General features: G+C 36.1%; 2 protein-coding genes across 2 annotated transcripts in view; both read right to left on the bottom strand.

The window, feature by feature from the left end:
- Nucleotides 1–16,840, bottom strand: part of Smp_146430 (putative beta-1,4-galactosyltransferase) — a gene marked incomplete at its 3' end in the record, with an annotated part of 187,582 nt that overhangs the window by 139,116 nt on the left and 31,626 nt on the right. The gene's annotated exons all lie outside the window — the stretch shown is intronic.
- Smp_044950 (hypothetical protein) lies at nt 2,726–12,262 on the bottom strand. The gene is made up of 4 exons (XM_018789947.1): nt 11,863–12,262; nt 7,947–8,095; nt 6,473–6,554; nt 2,726–3,155 (listed from the first exon to the last, which is right to left on the bottom strand). The coding sequence occupies exons 1-4, from the start codon at nt 12,227–12,229 to the stop codon at nt 2,767–2,769; spliced, it is 987 nt and encodes a 328-aa protein (XP_018655339.1). The 5' UTR covers nt 12,230–12,262; the 3' UTR covers nt 2,726–2,766.

Consider the following 16,840-nt stretch of genomic DNA (forward strand, 5'->3'; position numbering starts at 1 on the left):
GACTCAGTCCTGGACGACTCTTTCCAGTTGCTATCCATACTTTTCATGTCTGCTTCAAATTCCCGACGCAGGTCACATAGGGTTCTCCTGTCCACATTGTCAAACGCCTTCTCATAGTCAGTGAAGTTAATGAATGGTGACGAGTTCCACTCAACTGATTGTTCGACAATGATCTGTAGTGTCACGATTCAGTTTGTGTACATCCTATCCTTACGGAATCCAGCCTGATGATCTCGAAGTTGAAAGTCTACTGAATCTTTCATCCGGTTCAGCAACACTCTATTGAAAACCTTTCCTGGTACTGACAACAGTGTGATGCCTCTGTAGTTCTCACATTTGCTCAGATCTCCTTTCTTCGGTATCTTGATGAGGTATCCTTTCTTCCAGTCTGTCAGTGGCATTTGTTCCTCCTCCCTCAATCTTCCCGAATAGAGTGTGGAACATGTTTACAGTTACTTCTATGTCTGACTTCAGTAATTCGGCTGGTATTTTGTCAGGTACTGCTGCTTTCCCGCTCTTCATTCGTCTGGCCATCCTGATTTCTGGTATCGTTGGTGGAGTGACATCTATAGGAAGTCTATAGGTGCTGCTTCGATGTCCGGTGGATTCAATGCAGCTGGCCTATTCAACAGTGTTCCACCCACCTGTCCTTCTGTTACTGCATTTCCGTGATCGACTTTCCTTCTTTGTCCTTGACCGGTCTCTCTGCTTTACTATACTTCCCTGCTAGTTTCTTCGTCGTGTCATATAGTTGTTTCATGTTTCTGACACTTGTGGCTTTCCTAGCTGTCGTTGTTAGGTATTCCTCATATTTCTGCTCGTCGGCTTCAATGCTCCCTTTCGCTTGATTGTTGGCTTCTGTGTATTCAGCTCGTGCCTTAACTTTCTCTGTTCTTTTTCGGCTGTTATTGATTTCTATCTTCTTGTTCTTCATTTCTTGAACCTTGTCCACGTTTTCGATGAACATTCATCCCTTATGATGACGATTCTAGCGGCCCAGAACCTCCTGACATGTTGAAGTTAGTGATTCTTTTATCGCTTTTCACTCGTTCTCGTTGGAAGATTTATCTGCTTTGAGTAGACATGTTATTGGGAGTTATCTTGAATTCGTTGAGTTTGTCAGTATGTCGAAAGTAGGATATATTGAACCTTTGTAATGCTGCTTCTTTAGTTTCAGTTCCACCTCACTAACCACCACATGGTGGTGACCTGAAGCCATGCCAGTTCTTGTCATGGTTCGCAGGTCTCCATTGACCTCCTGAAAATTTTATAGATACAAATATAATTGATCTGGTTTTGCGTAGTGTGATCTTGCGAGACCCATGTTGCTTTGTGTGTGTTTGTGAAGTACCAGAGGGACACCTATAACCAATTTGTTGAATGCACATAGATTTACAAGTTTATCACCATTTGCATTTCTCTCTCCCAGTCCATGTCATCCAATTATATCTTCATATCCTGTGTTTTCCACTCCGACTTTGGTTTTTAGATCTCCCATCAGGATGGTGAGGTTCTTTCTTGAGCACTTCGCTATGATCGATTCCAGCCTCTCATAGAACTGACCTATATTGTGGTCCTTGCTATCATTGGTGGATACATAACATTGGATTATATTCATAGTGATTCCCTCCGTCTTTGTTTTGAAAGATACTTTGATTATTTTGAATCCATGAGATTCACATCATACAAGTGCATTTCCTGCTTCTTTGGACAGCATTAGAGCAAGTCCCTGAGTGTGTGGAGCGTTTTCCTCTTCGTGATCGGATTACAGAAGCATCTATGCCATATCTAGCCTTTGGTGTCCAGCTTAAGTCCGATGGGTTTCGCTGATTCGGAGTACTGCTAAGTTGTATCTCCTCATTTTCATAGCTATTTGACTGGTCTTCCCGGCCACATTGTCCGGACATTCCATTTACCTATATTAATGGTTGCTCTGGTTGTTAGAAGTGGCATTGGCCTCGTGACTTCCGAAGAATTTCAGCTTTCACCCTGAGGTGTCATAACTATTCTTTCCACTCGCAGAGCCGTTTAAATGGTTTAATTTATTTAATCTGGTTGGTCTTTTTAGCAAGATTTCTTTCTATGGGATGGAGATACTAACCCAATACCCAACCCTCCTCTTTTGAGTGGGCTTGGGACCGGCAGTAACTCTAGAAGAGCTACAGACAGATTTTACTTGGATTAATTAAATAAAATAAATACCTACAAAATTGGCATGGGTTTTAAATTTAGATAAAAATGTTCTAAAATTATGTGGTAGATTAAAGGTATTTGATTTGCATCTGAATATCTCGTTGGGTTTATCAGTGATAAGGATCTGGAAATTTTGAATGAACTTGTGTAAAACCAAGTAACAAAGCCATAAACAGACATCGAGAAACATCTCTGCTCTTCTGATAAACAAATTTATGATACAATGTTCAGTGATAGGGTGTTCTCAGAATTAACTGGTGGAAATTACAACGTTACTCCTTACTGATATAAAATTAATGACTCGACAACAATATCAAGTATTTGTGTAGTATTCATCTGGCCACATTCATTATGTGTGGGTTAGCAATATTACTCAAACCGAATGGGAGCATATTTTGAAACTGTAGTCCAACGGTTGGTAGTAGCACATTTAGGTTAATGAGCAAGTTATTGACTAGTAACATATCGTCAGTATATCATAGAAAATATTATCGTCACGTGACGTTCCATAAATAAAGCAATACAGCACTGTAATTAAACAAAGCAATATATTATAAAAGTTTTGAAAAGGTATCACATGGGTTCCGGAAAATAAATATTATTTGGACATTTTTTAAATCGGGGATGGGAGTTTATCACTAAATCCGTGGAGGGGCTGTTGAAGTGTGGTGATAAAGCAATTACAACATATCTTCCATGTTCTGAGTTATTATTATTTTGAGTGTCACTTATCAATGGTAAGTTAGGAGCAAGGGCAGCTTCAAGGTAGTTTCCATTTGGTAGATCTAAATATATCTGTCTAATTGTTGATAATTCTACACGAGAATCAGGCATTTCCGTAACAGGATCAAAATTAAGCGTGTTTTGCTCAGATATATTGCGTGGCAGAAGATAGTCATCTGGACCGCAAATGAACACTACAGATGACGGAGATCGGAGAGATTCAATCGAATGAGATTTTTCTAAATGAAACAGAGAAAAAAATATTGATCAAAGCTTTTTCAGCACTCAAATCGCATAGCAAAATAATATCATAAAACTATAACAACAAAAAAACATTCAGTTTTTACCATTAGATCATTCAACTTGAATACCAATCCTAACTGTTTACATGACGAAAATCCATAGGCAGTCAGTCAGCTACAGTGTAGAACCAGACACATATACATCAATCCAAGTTGCCACACTTCATCAACACAACAAGATGAATATCAAATTCATAGACGCAGTTACTTCAATGGTACTTCACAAAACATTTCATATGGGGATATGATACAGGGAATCAGTTCGTAGAAAGAAAGTTATAAAGTAATTTCAATCTCATGGTTTAAGGGAAAACAAAGAGTGCATACACCTTACACCATAATGATCGATTCTGAGCCATGTCACTCAAAGTCTCCAACCAATGGCTACGATAGTCGTGCGGACCCAAACCAAGTATTCTGCATCGACCAAAACATCTGTGATTAAATACGAGTAACTTACGAGTATCCGCTACTCTTAATGGTTACGTTTCGCAGCCGTAAAGCAGAACGTAACGAACTGCTGCGCAGTATTGTCGTCTCTTAATTGATAGACGGATATCTAGCCTTCACCATAGGTGATGTGAGTTGGCAAAAGTCAAACGAGCTTTTAGAATCCGTGCTGAGATTCCCTCAGACACCAACCCATTCGGACTGATCAGATTTCTAAGATAAATGGAGCTGTCGACGCATTCGACTACTTCACTCCTTATCCTTAGTTCAGGTGTTGACGCAGGCCAGTCCTCGAGCAACAATCTACATTTAGAGGGGGAGAAACACATCCCAAACATCCTGGTATTGCTACTTAGTGCTATCAAAGGACTCTGCATTTTATCAGCGTCTTCACCGAACAGGACTTTGTCATCTGCGTATTCTAAGTCGATAAGTAGACCACCTGGTAGGACATCGATTCCTGAAAATTCAGTCGACGAGTGTTATTTCTAGCAGTAGGTCTATGATGAAGTGGACAGCTTTGCCAGATACCATTTGAGGTTGTAAAATCAGATGATAGTTGGCCATAAGCTCTCACTCGACTGGTAGTGTTCGAGTAAAGAGCCTTCACATGGTTAATGTACTTCTGAGGTACACTTTTCAATGACATAACTACCACAAAACCTCTCGGTCTAGAGATTCAAATGCTGTGAGAAGGCAGTAAGACTTCCCTGACAGAGGCTACATACGCGTGGCCATGTGAGAGCATTTCGAGAGGGAGAGCAGACTCTCCCCACTCTCGGCCGTACCAGGGCATTTGGGGGCAGTTCACGAGTCTTTGTTAGACATTCGATAATTATTGGGGCTAGTATTTTAGATGCTATATTAGTCAAACTAATCCCTCTATGGTTATCCTAAGATGATTATGACCCCTTATATATTGGGACAATCAGTGTTTCGGACAAGTCAGATGGTCTTACGTTCAACTACCAGATTTCAGCTAAAATACTAGTCAACCTAATCGCTAAAATTGGACCACCATACTTAAAGACCTCTGAAACCGATCCATCTGGAGCAGCTACCCTTCCTCGTTTCAGATTAGCTGTAGTTTTTTGAACTTCAACTAGATTTGGGGGACCTACTTCAATGCTCCATTCAGGCTGTTTGTAAATGGTGGGTAGTTATAGAATAGCTGAAGGCCAGATGAACTGCTCTTTAAAGTGTTCCTCCCATCGTTCTAAACGTCTGGGCTGAGAGCGGATAAGTGTCGTCTTTTTCCGAGATCGCCTCACTTACATCTGACTTCTTAATTGCAGTCTCTTTTATTAGTTTGAAAAGTTGTCTAGTGTTACCTACAGCCACTGCCTTTCCCATCTCTTTTGCTTTCGTTCCCACTACTGCTCACGGTCGCTCCTTAGACTTTTGATTAACCTAGACCTGAGTTGTTTTCGTTCTTCATCGTGTTCAGGGCCGGATGGGATGAGTTTACGAGGATCTATCACCTGAAAAGGAAAATGCGTTAGAGTTGGTCTTAGTGACCTGAGAGCGTGACCGTAGTGCCTGAGGGACAACTGCTTGAGGTCGATCCATCAATTCCATTTAACTTCAGTACCCCTCTTCGAACAGTGACTACGAAATCACTAGCCATATTTCAATGTTATGTAAATTTACACGTTTTAAACTGCTCCTATATGATAGATATTTAAGCGATTGAAACTAATTTATGCAGAATGTTTATAACAAGTAGTCCCGAGCTAATGAAAGTATATATCTGGATCATGTACTCTATTTGATAAAGAAATAATATTAAAATAACTAATAATCATATAATCTCGGTTTGTTCAAATCAATATCACGATATTAACTGAAATTGAGATGAAACACTGGGTATCAACTTAGCAGTCTAAAGGTAATGAACAAGGGTACTAGGTCTTAGGGTGCTTCTGGGCAAATGTATGCCGGTTCTGAATGTTTGTCTAGTTGAAGTCGGTCTGTGACGAAAACGACAGACTGAACAATCTCGAAAATCTTCCTGCACTAATAAAAAGAAGAGTGTGTCAGAAACAGTGATTCCATAGTTGATTACCTGAAAACAGATTGCAATTACAAACTGAACAGACAGATTATGAATAGTAATTATGGAGTAATATGATTAACACATTACTTTCTAATGTTTGAAAATAAATAGTCCGACAATACTATGAAGTATTAGACAAGAAATAGTGAGTTTTAACTTTACAAAGGAGTTTTAAACTAAACACAAGATACTAATTATTGGTACCAGAAAAACATGAAAGTACATTTATTACTTTGTCATACTATTAAGGAATGATGTTTAAAAATCATAAAGCATCGTGCATTAAACACAAGCCTACAAAACAATAATACCACCACCACTACTACCACCACACAGAACAGAAGTGAGTTATCGACATATTATCAAGTGCACTATATTAATATTTACAAATCTAAAACAGGGTTTATATATATTCTAATTAATGAATCATGCATAGCCAACAGCTTAATTTTATTCACTCCATAAATTAGACGAAATTATAAACATACTTATTATTTGCAAGGGTTTGTGTTATCCTGGTATTGATATTAAGAATTGAAATTTTTTCAATCTTTGTTAGGATATAATCTACTTGGACTGGCGCCTTAGTATTATCTTGTATTTCGTAGTCAATTATAACCAGCATACAATTTAGTGGCAAAATGTGCATTAGTTTAAGTTTTTATATCATATCAACAAGACGAGATGCGAAACAATCGAAATAGTAATAGTATCAATGATAATAAGTTAGATTAGATGTAGAATGTACCTTCATTTTCTTTATTTAATGAGTTGGAAAAACCAATTGATCTTATTTCGAGTTCTGATCTTGATGATGAGTAAGTTTCTTTCTAAAAAAAACAACAATATATATGTATATATACTTTTGGTTGGTTACTGGAGATGATAAACTGTTTTTGTCAGTAGTCGACGTCAAATAAAGAACCTCTAAAAATCAAGGAGGATCGTTAAGACAATGTGAGATAAATAAAGCTACTACGCTTGTAAACTTGCATTTTAATAAATTGTATTCCGAAATTCATCTACTATACTAGTTAGCTTGTAATTACACTAAAATACATCAGAGCTATTCACATTGTATGTTTATTACTATTGAGGAAGTCAAGTGTTAATTGCAACCATATGATTATCTCACTTATATCAGGACATCGATATAACACACAACCATATGAGAAGCAAATTTGGACGAACTGCTTTCCATATTTCCTTATATTTCACTTCACATGCATTCGAGAACGCTTTGATGATCACGATTATATTTTTATGGGAATTTTGATTTTAATTAAAAAAGTTGATCAAAAATGAGAGGATCAGTATTACACAACAAACTGAATGATTCCTAATCATGACACACTAGTGGGAAAAAATCTGTAGATTTGCAATTACCTTGTTGACAAAGCAACACTATCAACGCTCGAAAGTTCCATATATTTATACTTTTTAAAACTTCTAAATTTCATATATTCCCTTTTTAGATGCAATATGATAGTACATGGCTCTTTAATAAAAAAGTTTGGTTACCTTCGGTATAGACGTAAGTCACCAACGTTTGTCATTAGTGACAATTTGCTTATAGGCAATTATAAACAGTTAGTTCACTTTATGAATCTAAATAAAGCCAGAACGAACATGGATGCAGAATAATATGAATTCGTTATATTTCGTGGTTTCTCATCAGCTGTTGTAAGCAGCATGTTAGTTCTGATTTATTTAGATTATAAAAAGAATGAAACACATATTACAAGTTTAAGAACACCAAAGAATAACATACGATTCTAAAGATGCCGTTGTGTTTACAGAACTAGTTAACTGATTTTAAGAAATTTATTTAGGGTTTATAAAAAAGTATTTAAAAAATAAAAGCACATGAAAAACTATATGATTGCAAAATAAGATTTACGACTCTGTAATAAAGCTCTGAACCTTAAATGTGTCTACCGTTCTAGCCATGTGTCTGAGGAAAACACAAAAATATCTGTTAAGTAACACTTAATCACGTGACAGCTGAACATTGAGAAATTTTTTCCTAACAAATCATGCCAATCCCGTTCATCGAACAACAGTTTCATGTCGATAACTTCGCTGTCTCTAAAGAAAATGCATATAAAACCGACAGTCAGTGAAGTATTTTTATTACAAGATAATAGTCACGTCTAAGTAAGGATCATCAATCAAACTGCGAAAACAAACTTGAAGAAATAATAATAATGGTGAAAACTTACGCGATCTAGACACGATTCTCGTACTGGATGCAAATATTTTATGACAGACGTCATATTTCGATACAGATGCAAGAGAGAATTTATTCGTTTTTCAATGCAGGAAACCAGTCTTTTAGGATGTTTACATTTAAATATGAAAAGTGCTGGACCTGAAAAATCATTACATTTTGTAAAATACTATTCGAAAACGTCTAATAATATCAGTGATAAAAGTAGCTAATAAACTTATATTCAATAAGTTCCAATGGAATTACGTTAGTCAGAAAATTGATTTTCGAATGAGCGATGCATACACAGACAATCAGAATACAACATATTAGTGAACTAGTTAACAATGATGTGTACTGTAACATCAAACATTAGCCAAGGAATAAAGGTATTAGCATACATAAGAAAGCTATGAGTGGACAGTGTACATATGAATATGTAAAGTAATAAAATGTTCAAGAATTACATGAAGATAACAACGACTATAACAGTTCTATGATTGCCTATTTTATGATATTTCACCCAGAGCCTATAGACATTTCAGAGACAATATCCATATAATAAATAAGCTGTACGTGAATCACACCAACGATCGGTGGTTTAACAAACTGATAACTTATTTTAATTTAAATATCCTTAGTATTTTTCTTATTTAATCTTACATCAGCTAGTTTATTACAGCTTATGAAGACAGGAATTTCAGCTAATGAAAGTTTAAAACCTAATTTATTGATTCGTTACAAAAAACATAACACCAACACTATCTTTGAGGCTTGTATTTAACACTTTAGGGAAAAACTGGTAATTCGCCTCCTGTCGATTTCAAAGGTACCCTTAATATGTACTTTTCAGAAAGTCATCAACTGACAGAAATTCGATTGCATTGAATATCAAACTGAGCCGGAATAAAGACTAGATATCAATCCATTAGAAAATTTAAAGGTGCCAAAGCATTGAATAAACACAATGAAAATGTGTATAGGTTTATTAGGGGGAATAGTTCACAAAAGCCATTTATATTCTGTAAAACTGGGTGATTTAAATGGACAGCCAAGATGGAAACAAGTGGTTCCATTTTGTCAGAATTATCGACAAGTTTGGATGGCAGAGATATCATCTTAGATGCTGGTTGTACGCTTGTTTACATTTAAAATCAATTACTGTGAGCTTAATGCTTCAAAATATAATTTAGTTGACCCATTTTCCTACCTTTTCGACTATATTGTCTTGTTTCATCATCAGTGAACATCAAGCCACCTGACGAAGCGAAGTTGTGGGGGAAACTACAATCACTAAAACACTAAAGCACTCATCTCAAACGAGGATGAATCCCGGAACTAGTTGGGCTATTTTACAAGGTATGAAAAAGCGAATCTATTTTATCACTCTGAAATAAATCTATAGTCGTGTTTATTGTCTAAAAAAAGGTCTACGAGTGGCAATTGTTACACATAAGCCAAAGTGTTGGGTCCAATCATACAGTGCAGATTATGAAACTGGCTCGCATGGAGTAGAAGAATTCGGTGAATGGAATAAGTGAATTGATTGGTCCTTCACCTCTCGTCATTCAATGAGAAATAGCACTTTTAAACAACGCATTTGGTAGACTAAACACATTTTAAATACATTATGCTTGACAACGCATAACCTGGGTGGAAAAAGCGAAAAGATCAATATATGATATGTAGCTCCAAAATTAATTTATTTGGGTTGATATCTACTGGCAAATCACAATCCCACTGACATCGCTTGTGTTAGTGATTAGCGGTAATGGAGATGCTTAGAAGAGAAATTTTGCTTTGACTTTATCTCGAGCATGAATGAATATGAACACTTTATACCTATTTGTTTCCCTTACATTTATATTCTTCTTGATCATCTTCATATTTTCAATCAGTATTGATTACCTTCCGATAATGTTAAGCAGTAAGGTCACGGAAATGGATGAATAATTGTACGAGATTCTGCATTATTTTGTTTATTTATGCTTATCAGTATATTTTAAAATACAGCCACACTATCTAATACATTACTAGTTGCTCTTAGTCATGTTGCTTTGATCGAAATACTGCAGACTATAAATTAAGAGATACGTGTACACTCATATTGAAAGCGTGAATGAGAATTAAAAAGAAATAAAATCACCCGTTTTGAATAACTGGCTTTGAAATAATTATTCTAATGCTAAAATTAAAGGTTATTCGATTAGCAAACCAGAGCTTTCTCTTAAAGTAGCGATAAGAACTTCTCGGGAGACGTAAGTGCTCGAGCACCTTTTACACTGCGAGGCATTGAATCCTATTCCTGCTTGACGTAATGATTTGATTGCCCCTGGAATGCCCTGGTACGATCGAGCGTTCACGTGTATACAGCCACTGTCATGGAAGTCCTACTCACTGCCTTCTCGGGGTGGAGACATTGTTTGCGAGATTAAGAGGATGAAAAGCGAATGGCCAACGCTTTAACCGGATCAGTGGATATGGAGGACTCACCCAAGGGAGTTGGAAAACCCTGATTCCAAACCAGGATCCTAAAGGAACAAATGGCGTATGGACCTACTGTTGGTTATCAGCTACCATGGGACTATATCTTTTTACACTAGCCAACTACCTTGTGGATTAGACCTTTGGGTCAAAGGCTCGGGGTGTGGCCTCCTAAGAAAACTACGTGCTTCAGTTTCGGCACCCGGGCAGTATTCCAGACTTCACATAAATCGAATTATTTGTGTGGCGCATATCTATTTGGTGCCTCCTTGCACCAATGTTTATGTGTTTGAATAAATAAGTAATAAATAAACCTGCAAATCAAAATAAACAAGAGTTCATAGAAGAATCTTACGATGGTCAGATATTAGTTAGGATCTCAAACATAAAAAAGTAAGTGCTAATCAACAAAGTAGATAGACGAAATTCCACTTGCACATGATAGAAAATGGTTAGATGTTCAGTTTGTGTTTCATCATTGTTTTAAGTGGAAGTAATTGATAAAGGAGATAGGATGGTGCAAAAAACGGTGGCTAGATGTTAGGATACAATAGTGACAGTATTTAATTGGTGATCGCAGGATCCCCACTTCAAATTTTACGCTAAACGTTTTGTTCTCAAGAGATGACTATTATTTTCCATCATTATACTATATGAATGGCTAACTTATCAATATGCAAACCTGCACATGAATTATAGATGCATTTGTTTATTTAATGTTTAATAAAATGGCACAATGAAATTAACCAAAATAGCAGATCTGACTGAAATTCGTAATAAAGAATTTCTAGATTTAAAACAATAGTTAATAATGGAAAATACCACTTGATATACTAAACACCTAAACGAAATTGAGCTTAGAAACTACTTAAATTAGTAAGTTGTAACATTTATAAAACGTATGGGCTTTAAAATAAATGAGTTGTATGGCTCTTTCTGATGCTCATCTGTGAGCAAGCATAAAGTGAAAGATTTTAAATATCTAGCCACTCGTATTGAATAGTAATCGCCATAGATCTACATTTATCATGAGCCGAAGAATGGGCAAACCCATTATATTTAATGAAGGAAAAGATAACACTAATTAATTTATTAAACTTTTGTTTTCATATCCGAAATTTGAGAAACACAAGAAACCTAATTTTGGATCAGCATTCAAATCCTATAAACTGATTGCAATGGAGCTTATGCACTCCCTACTACCGTTAAGTACTGAAAATAGGGTTTACTATACTCCCCTATTTCTTTTTACCACGACAAGTTTTAGCAGACTGGTTCATATATATTGTTCCGAGGTCCATAAAATTGAAACGATTCTCTACAGTATCAAATGCTATCTTTCCAGATAAATAGTCAACTAACTTATCCTTTCATAAGATTTACAGTATATACGACTTCTTATAAACAAAACATGGTAGGATGTTCTGAAGTTAGATGAAACTTACCTAACTTGCATCGACTGCCAGACTGAAATAAAAATAAGGATTTATTCCTCCCATACCATCTTAAACCGTGAAGTGGCCAGAGAAGAACAACAGTTTGGTTATTATGCACATATTGAAACTTAATATCGTAAACTCTTACTGTTATCAGGCCTTGACGAATCTCTTTGAAATCATGATCTAAAAGACTAACACTAAAGCACATAGATTTTCGTTTGTTGAACATGGATTCACTGACTGATTGTAGGAACTGAATTAGAGGCTTAGATGGATTAGAAGGTAGATGAGCTTTTGCTTTAATTCTCGTCTTGTATTCGTCGAACAAACACTGGAGATCATCTGATTTATTAACGCTATTAATGAGGCCCATTTCGATGAATAATCACAGGGGTTAACGATCGGTCAGATACGTATGTTTTTCTACCATGGAACAGGAGTCTGGAGAAGAGAATAATCACTATGAGAAAAATTTATTTGCTTTGGAAAAATGAAAACTAAATTAACAGGTACCAACAAGAATAATACAATCCGAAATTCGGTACAACAAGAAGCAGTCAAACGTTTAACCACTACTAGTAATAACATGTAAAAATTTAGAAGGATCTATAGAAGCTCTAGGTTTCAGAACATTTAAATGAAACAGTAAGGGAAATTGAACCATGTTGTATGCCTGCTTAAACATTGAAGATAGATGTGAATTTTAATTAATCGCCAGAAGAGAAGTATGGTAACAACAGTTTTTGTTGTTTTAAGTAATTTTAACTTCGCCATAATTCAGTATATCGTCATTTTAATTATAAATACACCTGAAATTTTAAATATGTCAAGTTTTGCACTGTCCTTGTTAGTTTTAACGGAAATCACTAGTCAAAGACACTCAGTCAAGAATCTCCCAACATTGATGTATTCAACCTAGAAGTTTTACATCATTCTACCGATTTCTAATCAAATACTGTTTCTTTCGACTATTGTAGTTGTTCAAAACAGCTTAACAACAGAATCATCTGATCCTGTTGTATCAAAACTTTCAGTAACAAGGCTACTGATAAAGATGAACTGTAAGGGCGAGCCACTGATGGAAATGCAAATCAAAGTGCGTATGGTAAGATAATGTCATTTTCGGATGACAAAACAGTCTTCCTGAGCAATATCCGCTAATTGGCTGCATTAGGAATATTTTGACTCCGAAAATAGCTTAAGGTTCATATTATAATTTACGAACAACATTGAGCAATCTTAAGTGACAACTCGAAGTTTCAACCGTTTATTAAGAACGCTTTGTGGCCATGTGTATCAAAGCTGATATTGGTTTGTGAGGAAAGCCGTAAATCAGACTCTGAATCTTAATCATAAATACTATTCCCAACATTATGAACCGTTAATTCATACTTGCTGCTTTTAGAACGACTGAATGGGTCGAGATTTTGTCATGGATGTTTAGCGAGTTATTTAGGCCTGCTTTCATAGTTCAGATTTACCAAGTTACGGTATGGCTAACTTGGTGCTAACATACTGAAGAAGGGGTTCCTGATGAATATGCTAATTTTATGTTGACATTAAGCAGCAGTCTAAAATTATAAATAATTGATAGGTAATTATGGTTCGCAGAATTATAAAACTCAGTCATGGATGCTGATAAATATTAGGCTTGTTTACATTTTGATACTCCTTGTTTGTACCCCATTTCGTAATAATTTCTTGAGAGTTCTATAAACTTCTTAATAACTCCATCTATAAAGTAACTAATTGTAGATACCGATTTTAAATTATTCAGATTAGATCTGGTAATCACAGATTTAAGGTCATAGGGAATTTTATGAATCCAAAACTGAAAACTGAGTTACATACTACTGATTGATGAACGATCTACATAACCTCGGCTACCATGGGACTATATCTTTTTACACTAACCAACTACCTTGTGGATTAGACCTTTGAGTCAAAGGCTCGGGGTATGACCACCTAAGGAAATTATGTGTTTCAGTTTAGGCACCCAGGCAGTATTTCAGACTTCACATAAATCGAATGATATGTGTGGTGCATATCTATTTGGTGCCCCCTTGTACCGATATTTAAGGGTTCAGGTAAATAAATAAATAAAAGGTACCACATGACTGGTTTATACAAGGAAAACAGAATGATTTTGCCAGGGTAACGGATGACAGGTTAGTCACCATTAGGAAAATAGACTACGAAACAAAAGCCTCACTGTTAATGATGACTTTCAGTTGTGTAACACTGAAATACAAGAGTATCAGGAACTGCACTAAGTTGTAGAAACACAATAAATACCTAAGAAAAATCCTCAAGGATTTACTATTGTTTAGCAGTTTATATAGATATACTGAACAAAGATTTATAGTAAAGATTTTTCCACTGACCGAAAACCAGTGAGGTACAATCAATTTACGATGAACAATACGGTACAGTACAGATTAAATTTTTAAAATGGATCTTCATACTAACGTAAATGACACTGGAAAAAAGCATATTTTAGAACATCTATCTAAACATATACCCAATTACAAAATGTGTACACATTTCGCTTTAGAGAGCTAGGTTAAAAACCTCAGAACAGTGCGAAAATATTCTACCGACACTACTAAAGAGACGGGATTATCAAACACCGTTTGGCGAAAGTAAAACATTTTTTATCAATAAATTGAAGATTTCCTAATCTCAGAGTTTTAAGGAAATTTCAGGATTTACAACAGCGTCATGTAGTTTATAGTTCTCCACAACATCTAGGGGAAATCTTCAGCTTTCAGTAATAAGGTAAGGTCTACTGACTTATATTAATCCTTACAGTTTAGCATTATGGAGGTCCAATCTCGTTTTGAATATACTGGAAAAACCCGAAAATTCCCCGAACGTTTTGGGGATTTCTCTAAAATTTTACGTTATTTTCTAAAAAGTCCCAGATCTGGGGAATTTTTGTCGCATTTCCCCTAACTTTTCTACTGCAGCTTCGCCAAAATCTGGAGACTGGGTTGTCAGCAGATAAGGTAGAATCAAATCGATGTTCCTCCTTAAATAACATTCTAAGTGCTTTCGAAAATAAACAGGCCAGACTATAACTTATGGATGAACCAATCAGATTTACGATGACAGGTCTTGGATTTCGGGGCGCGAAATTCTGTATCTAGCTAAATAGCACTTTGACATTTTAGCTGGGGTCAGTCCGTGATAAAAACCTTAAATATAATCCCTATACCTAACCATCAACTGTAAATCACAATCATTATCTTTCATACTGATTTAAAACCCTCATTTAGCCCTAGTCAGTAGATGGATATTCTCAAAGCCACTTTAGCGTCACTCAATGGTCATCCATGAATTATAGTCTCACCAAAATTTGATCCCCAGAAAGATCGTAATCTTCCAAATAATTGAGAAGCTGAAACATGTACATGAGAGGACCAACCAAACTTGAGGCCAGAGGGTCAAGGTCAATGCCAAACTTCGCGCTTTATCACAAACATGTGTAAAAACACTTCAGACCATCAGCATTTTTTGAGTTATTTGTAAAAGTTGTTTGTCTTTATCCCCCTACCGTAATGCTGTTTGTTTGATAAAAAATACCCTCTTACTTTATTGAGGTCTCTTACGTCAACTTTTTGTATGTTCGGCCATGTATCTTGGAGTTTAGAGAGAGCCTGATCACCAGTATGCGGAATACTCCAAATGCATTTTTCAGTGGCATTCTGCAGTCAGCAAAGCGCATTTCTTGATGTTTTATTCCTGGGTATAACGTTGTCTGATTCAGAAACTATTTAAAAACTCCTTTAGTTTATAATTAAGACATTCGGAGCCTATATCTCTCATTCATGTGTCTCATATTACATTTTTCAGTTAATCGTCGATAAGTCACCCTGTTAAAATATTGAGCCAAAATGAAGAAATACGAAATGTGATGAAGGTGTGCCGGTTTTTATGCACTCAGGTGTTAGTAAATACTCATGCAAATGACAAACATGGGAAGACAGTATCTTAGGGAGGAAATGATATTCTCAAGTGAATATAAACTTGTATCATTCAGTATCGTCATCTAATATGTCACTGCTTGGCTGGGTCAAATGTAAATGTACAAAATAACAGGATGGTTAGTATAGTTTGTCTAACCAGAATGAAACACGTAAGTGCTGCGATGGAGAGGTTATTATAGTCATCACCTGGAAACAACTCTTGCACCATGGGCCCTTACATTTAGCTCTTGAAGATCTCTCCCAGAATGTTGATAAGAATACTGTCAATCCCTCTTCAGCTTTCTTGGAAGCTCTAAACTTATAAGCTCCGCAATATTGAACAATGGGAGAGACACGATCATCATAAATCGTGTCTTTAATAAATAGTTGAAATCATGGCCATGATCATAAGATACATGCGTTTAGATGAGTCATTTCTATCGACCAATTTACGCATACTCTGAGGTGCACACGTCATGTTGCTTGTGGTAGCAGTGTTTAAATTTTCTCAGCTTTCTCCTGAAGGTTTTAAAATTATTTTGGGCCCTATTAGCATTATAAGCCACATGACCGATAATTGGAGCAATACAGTGAAGGCAATATATGAGGTTCTGGTATAAGTTGGGAGGCGCAGTGTCAATATTACTTGTGGTAAAATAAGATTCCCATGGTAAGCATCGAATAAGAATTTCAGTGTACTTTCAGATTTGTTGATCAAACAGCCAGATCTGGTACATAATTGCAGCTTTGGGGTTCGACGGTGTACAATACTCAATATGACTCAACGGACACTTACGTGAAGTTCACTACTAGCGTGCACTGAGAGAGGGTCGATGTTGATTATAAATACGAAGTCAGGCATATTATTCCTCTTAGTCGGCTTTCGGACTTGTTGGATCCATCCACAAAGTTCTACTGTTTTAACCATATTGTTGTATCATCCTCCTACCGATGTCGAACTGCATGTAATGTTCGATAGGTTAAAATTACCCTCGATGATTCTGAACGTATTCAAT

The sequence above is a fragment of the Schistosoma mansoni genome, chromosome W (genome assembly GCF_000237925.1).
Source record: "Schistosoma mansoni strain Puerto Rico chromosome W, complete genome".
In the NCBI taxonomy this organism is placed as follows: domain Eukaryota; kingdom Metazoa; phylum Platyhelminthes; class Trematoda; order Strigeidida; family Schistosomatidae; genus Schistosoma; species Schistosoma mansoni.

What these genes read in the sequence shown, in the direction of transcription:
- Smp_044950 (XM_018789947.1), bottom strand. Translation starts at nt 12,229, where the DNA reads ATGGGCCTCATTAATAGCGTTAATAAATCAGATGATCTCCAGTGTTTG. An exon ending in TGGCAGTCGATGCAAGTTAG is followed by an intron (nt 8,096 to 11,862) that starts GTAAGTTTCATC and finishes ATGATTTTTCAG; the next exon opens with GTCCAGCACTTTTCATATTT. An exon ending in GAGAATCGTGTCTAGATCGC is followed by an intron (nt 6,555 to 7,946) that starts GTAAGTTTTCAC and finishes TGTTTTTTTTAG; the next exon opens with AAAGAAACTTACTCATCATC.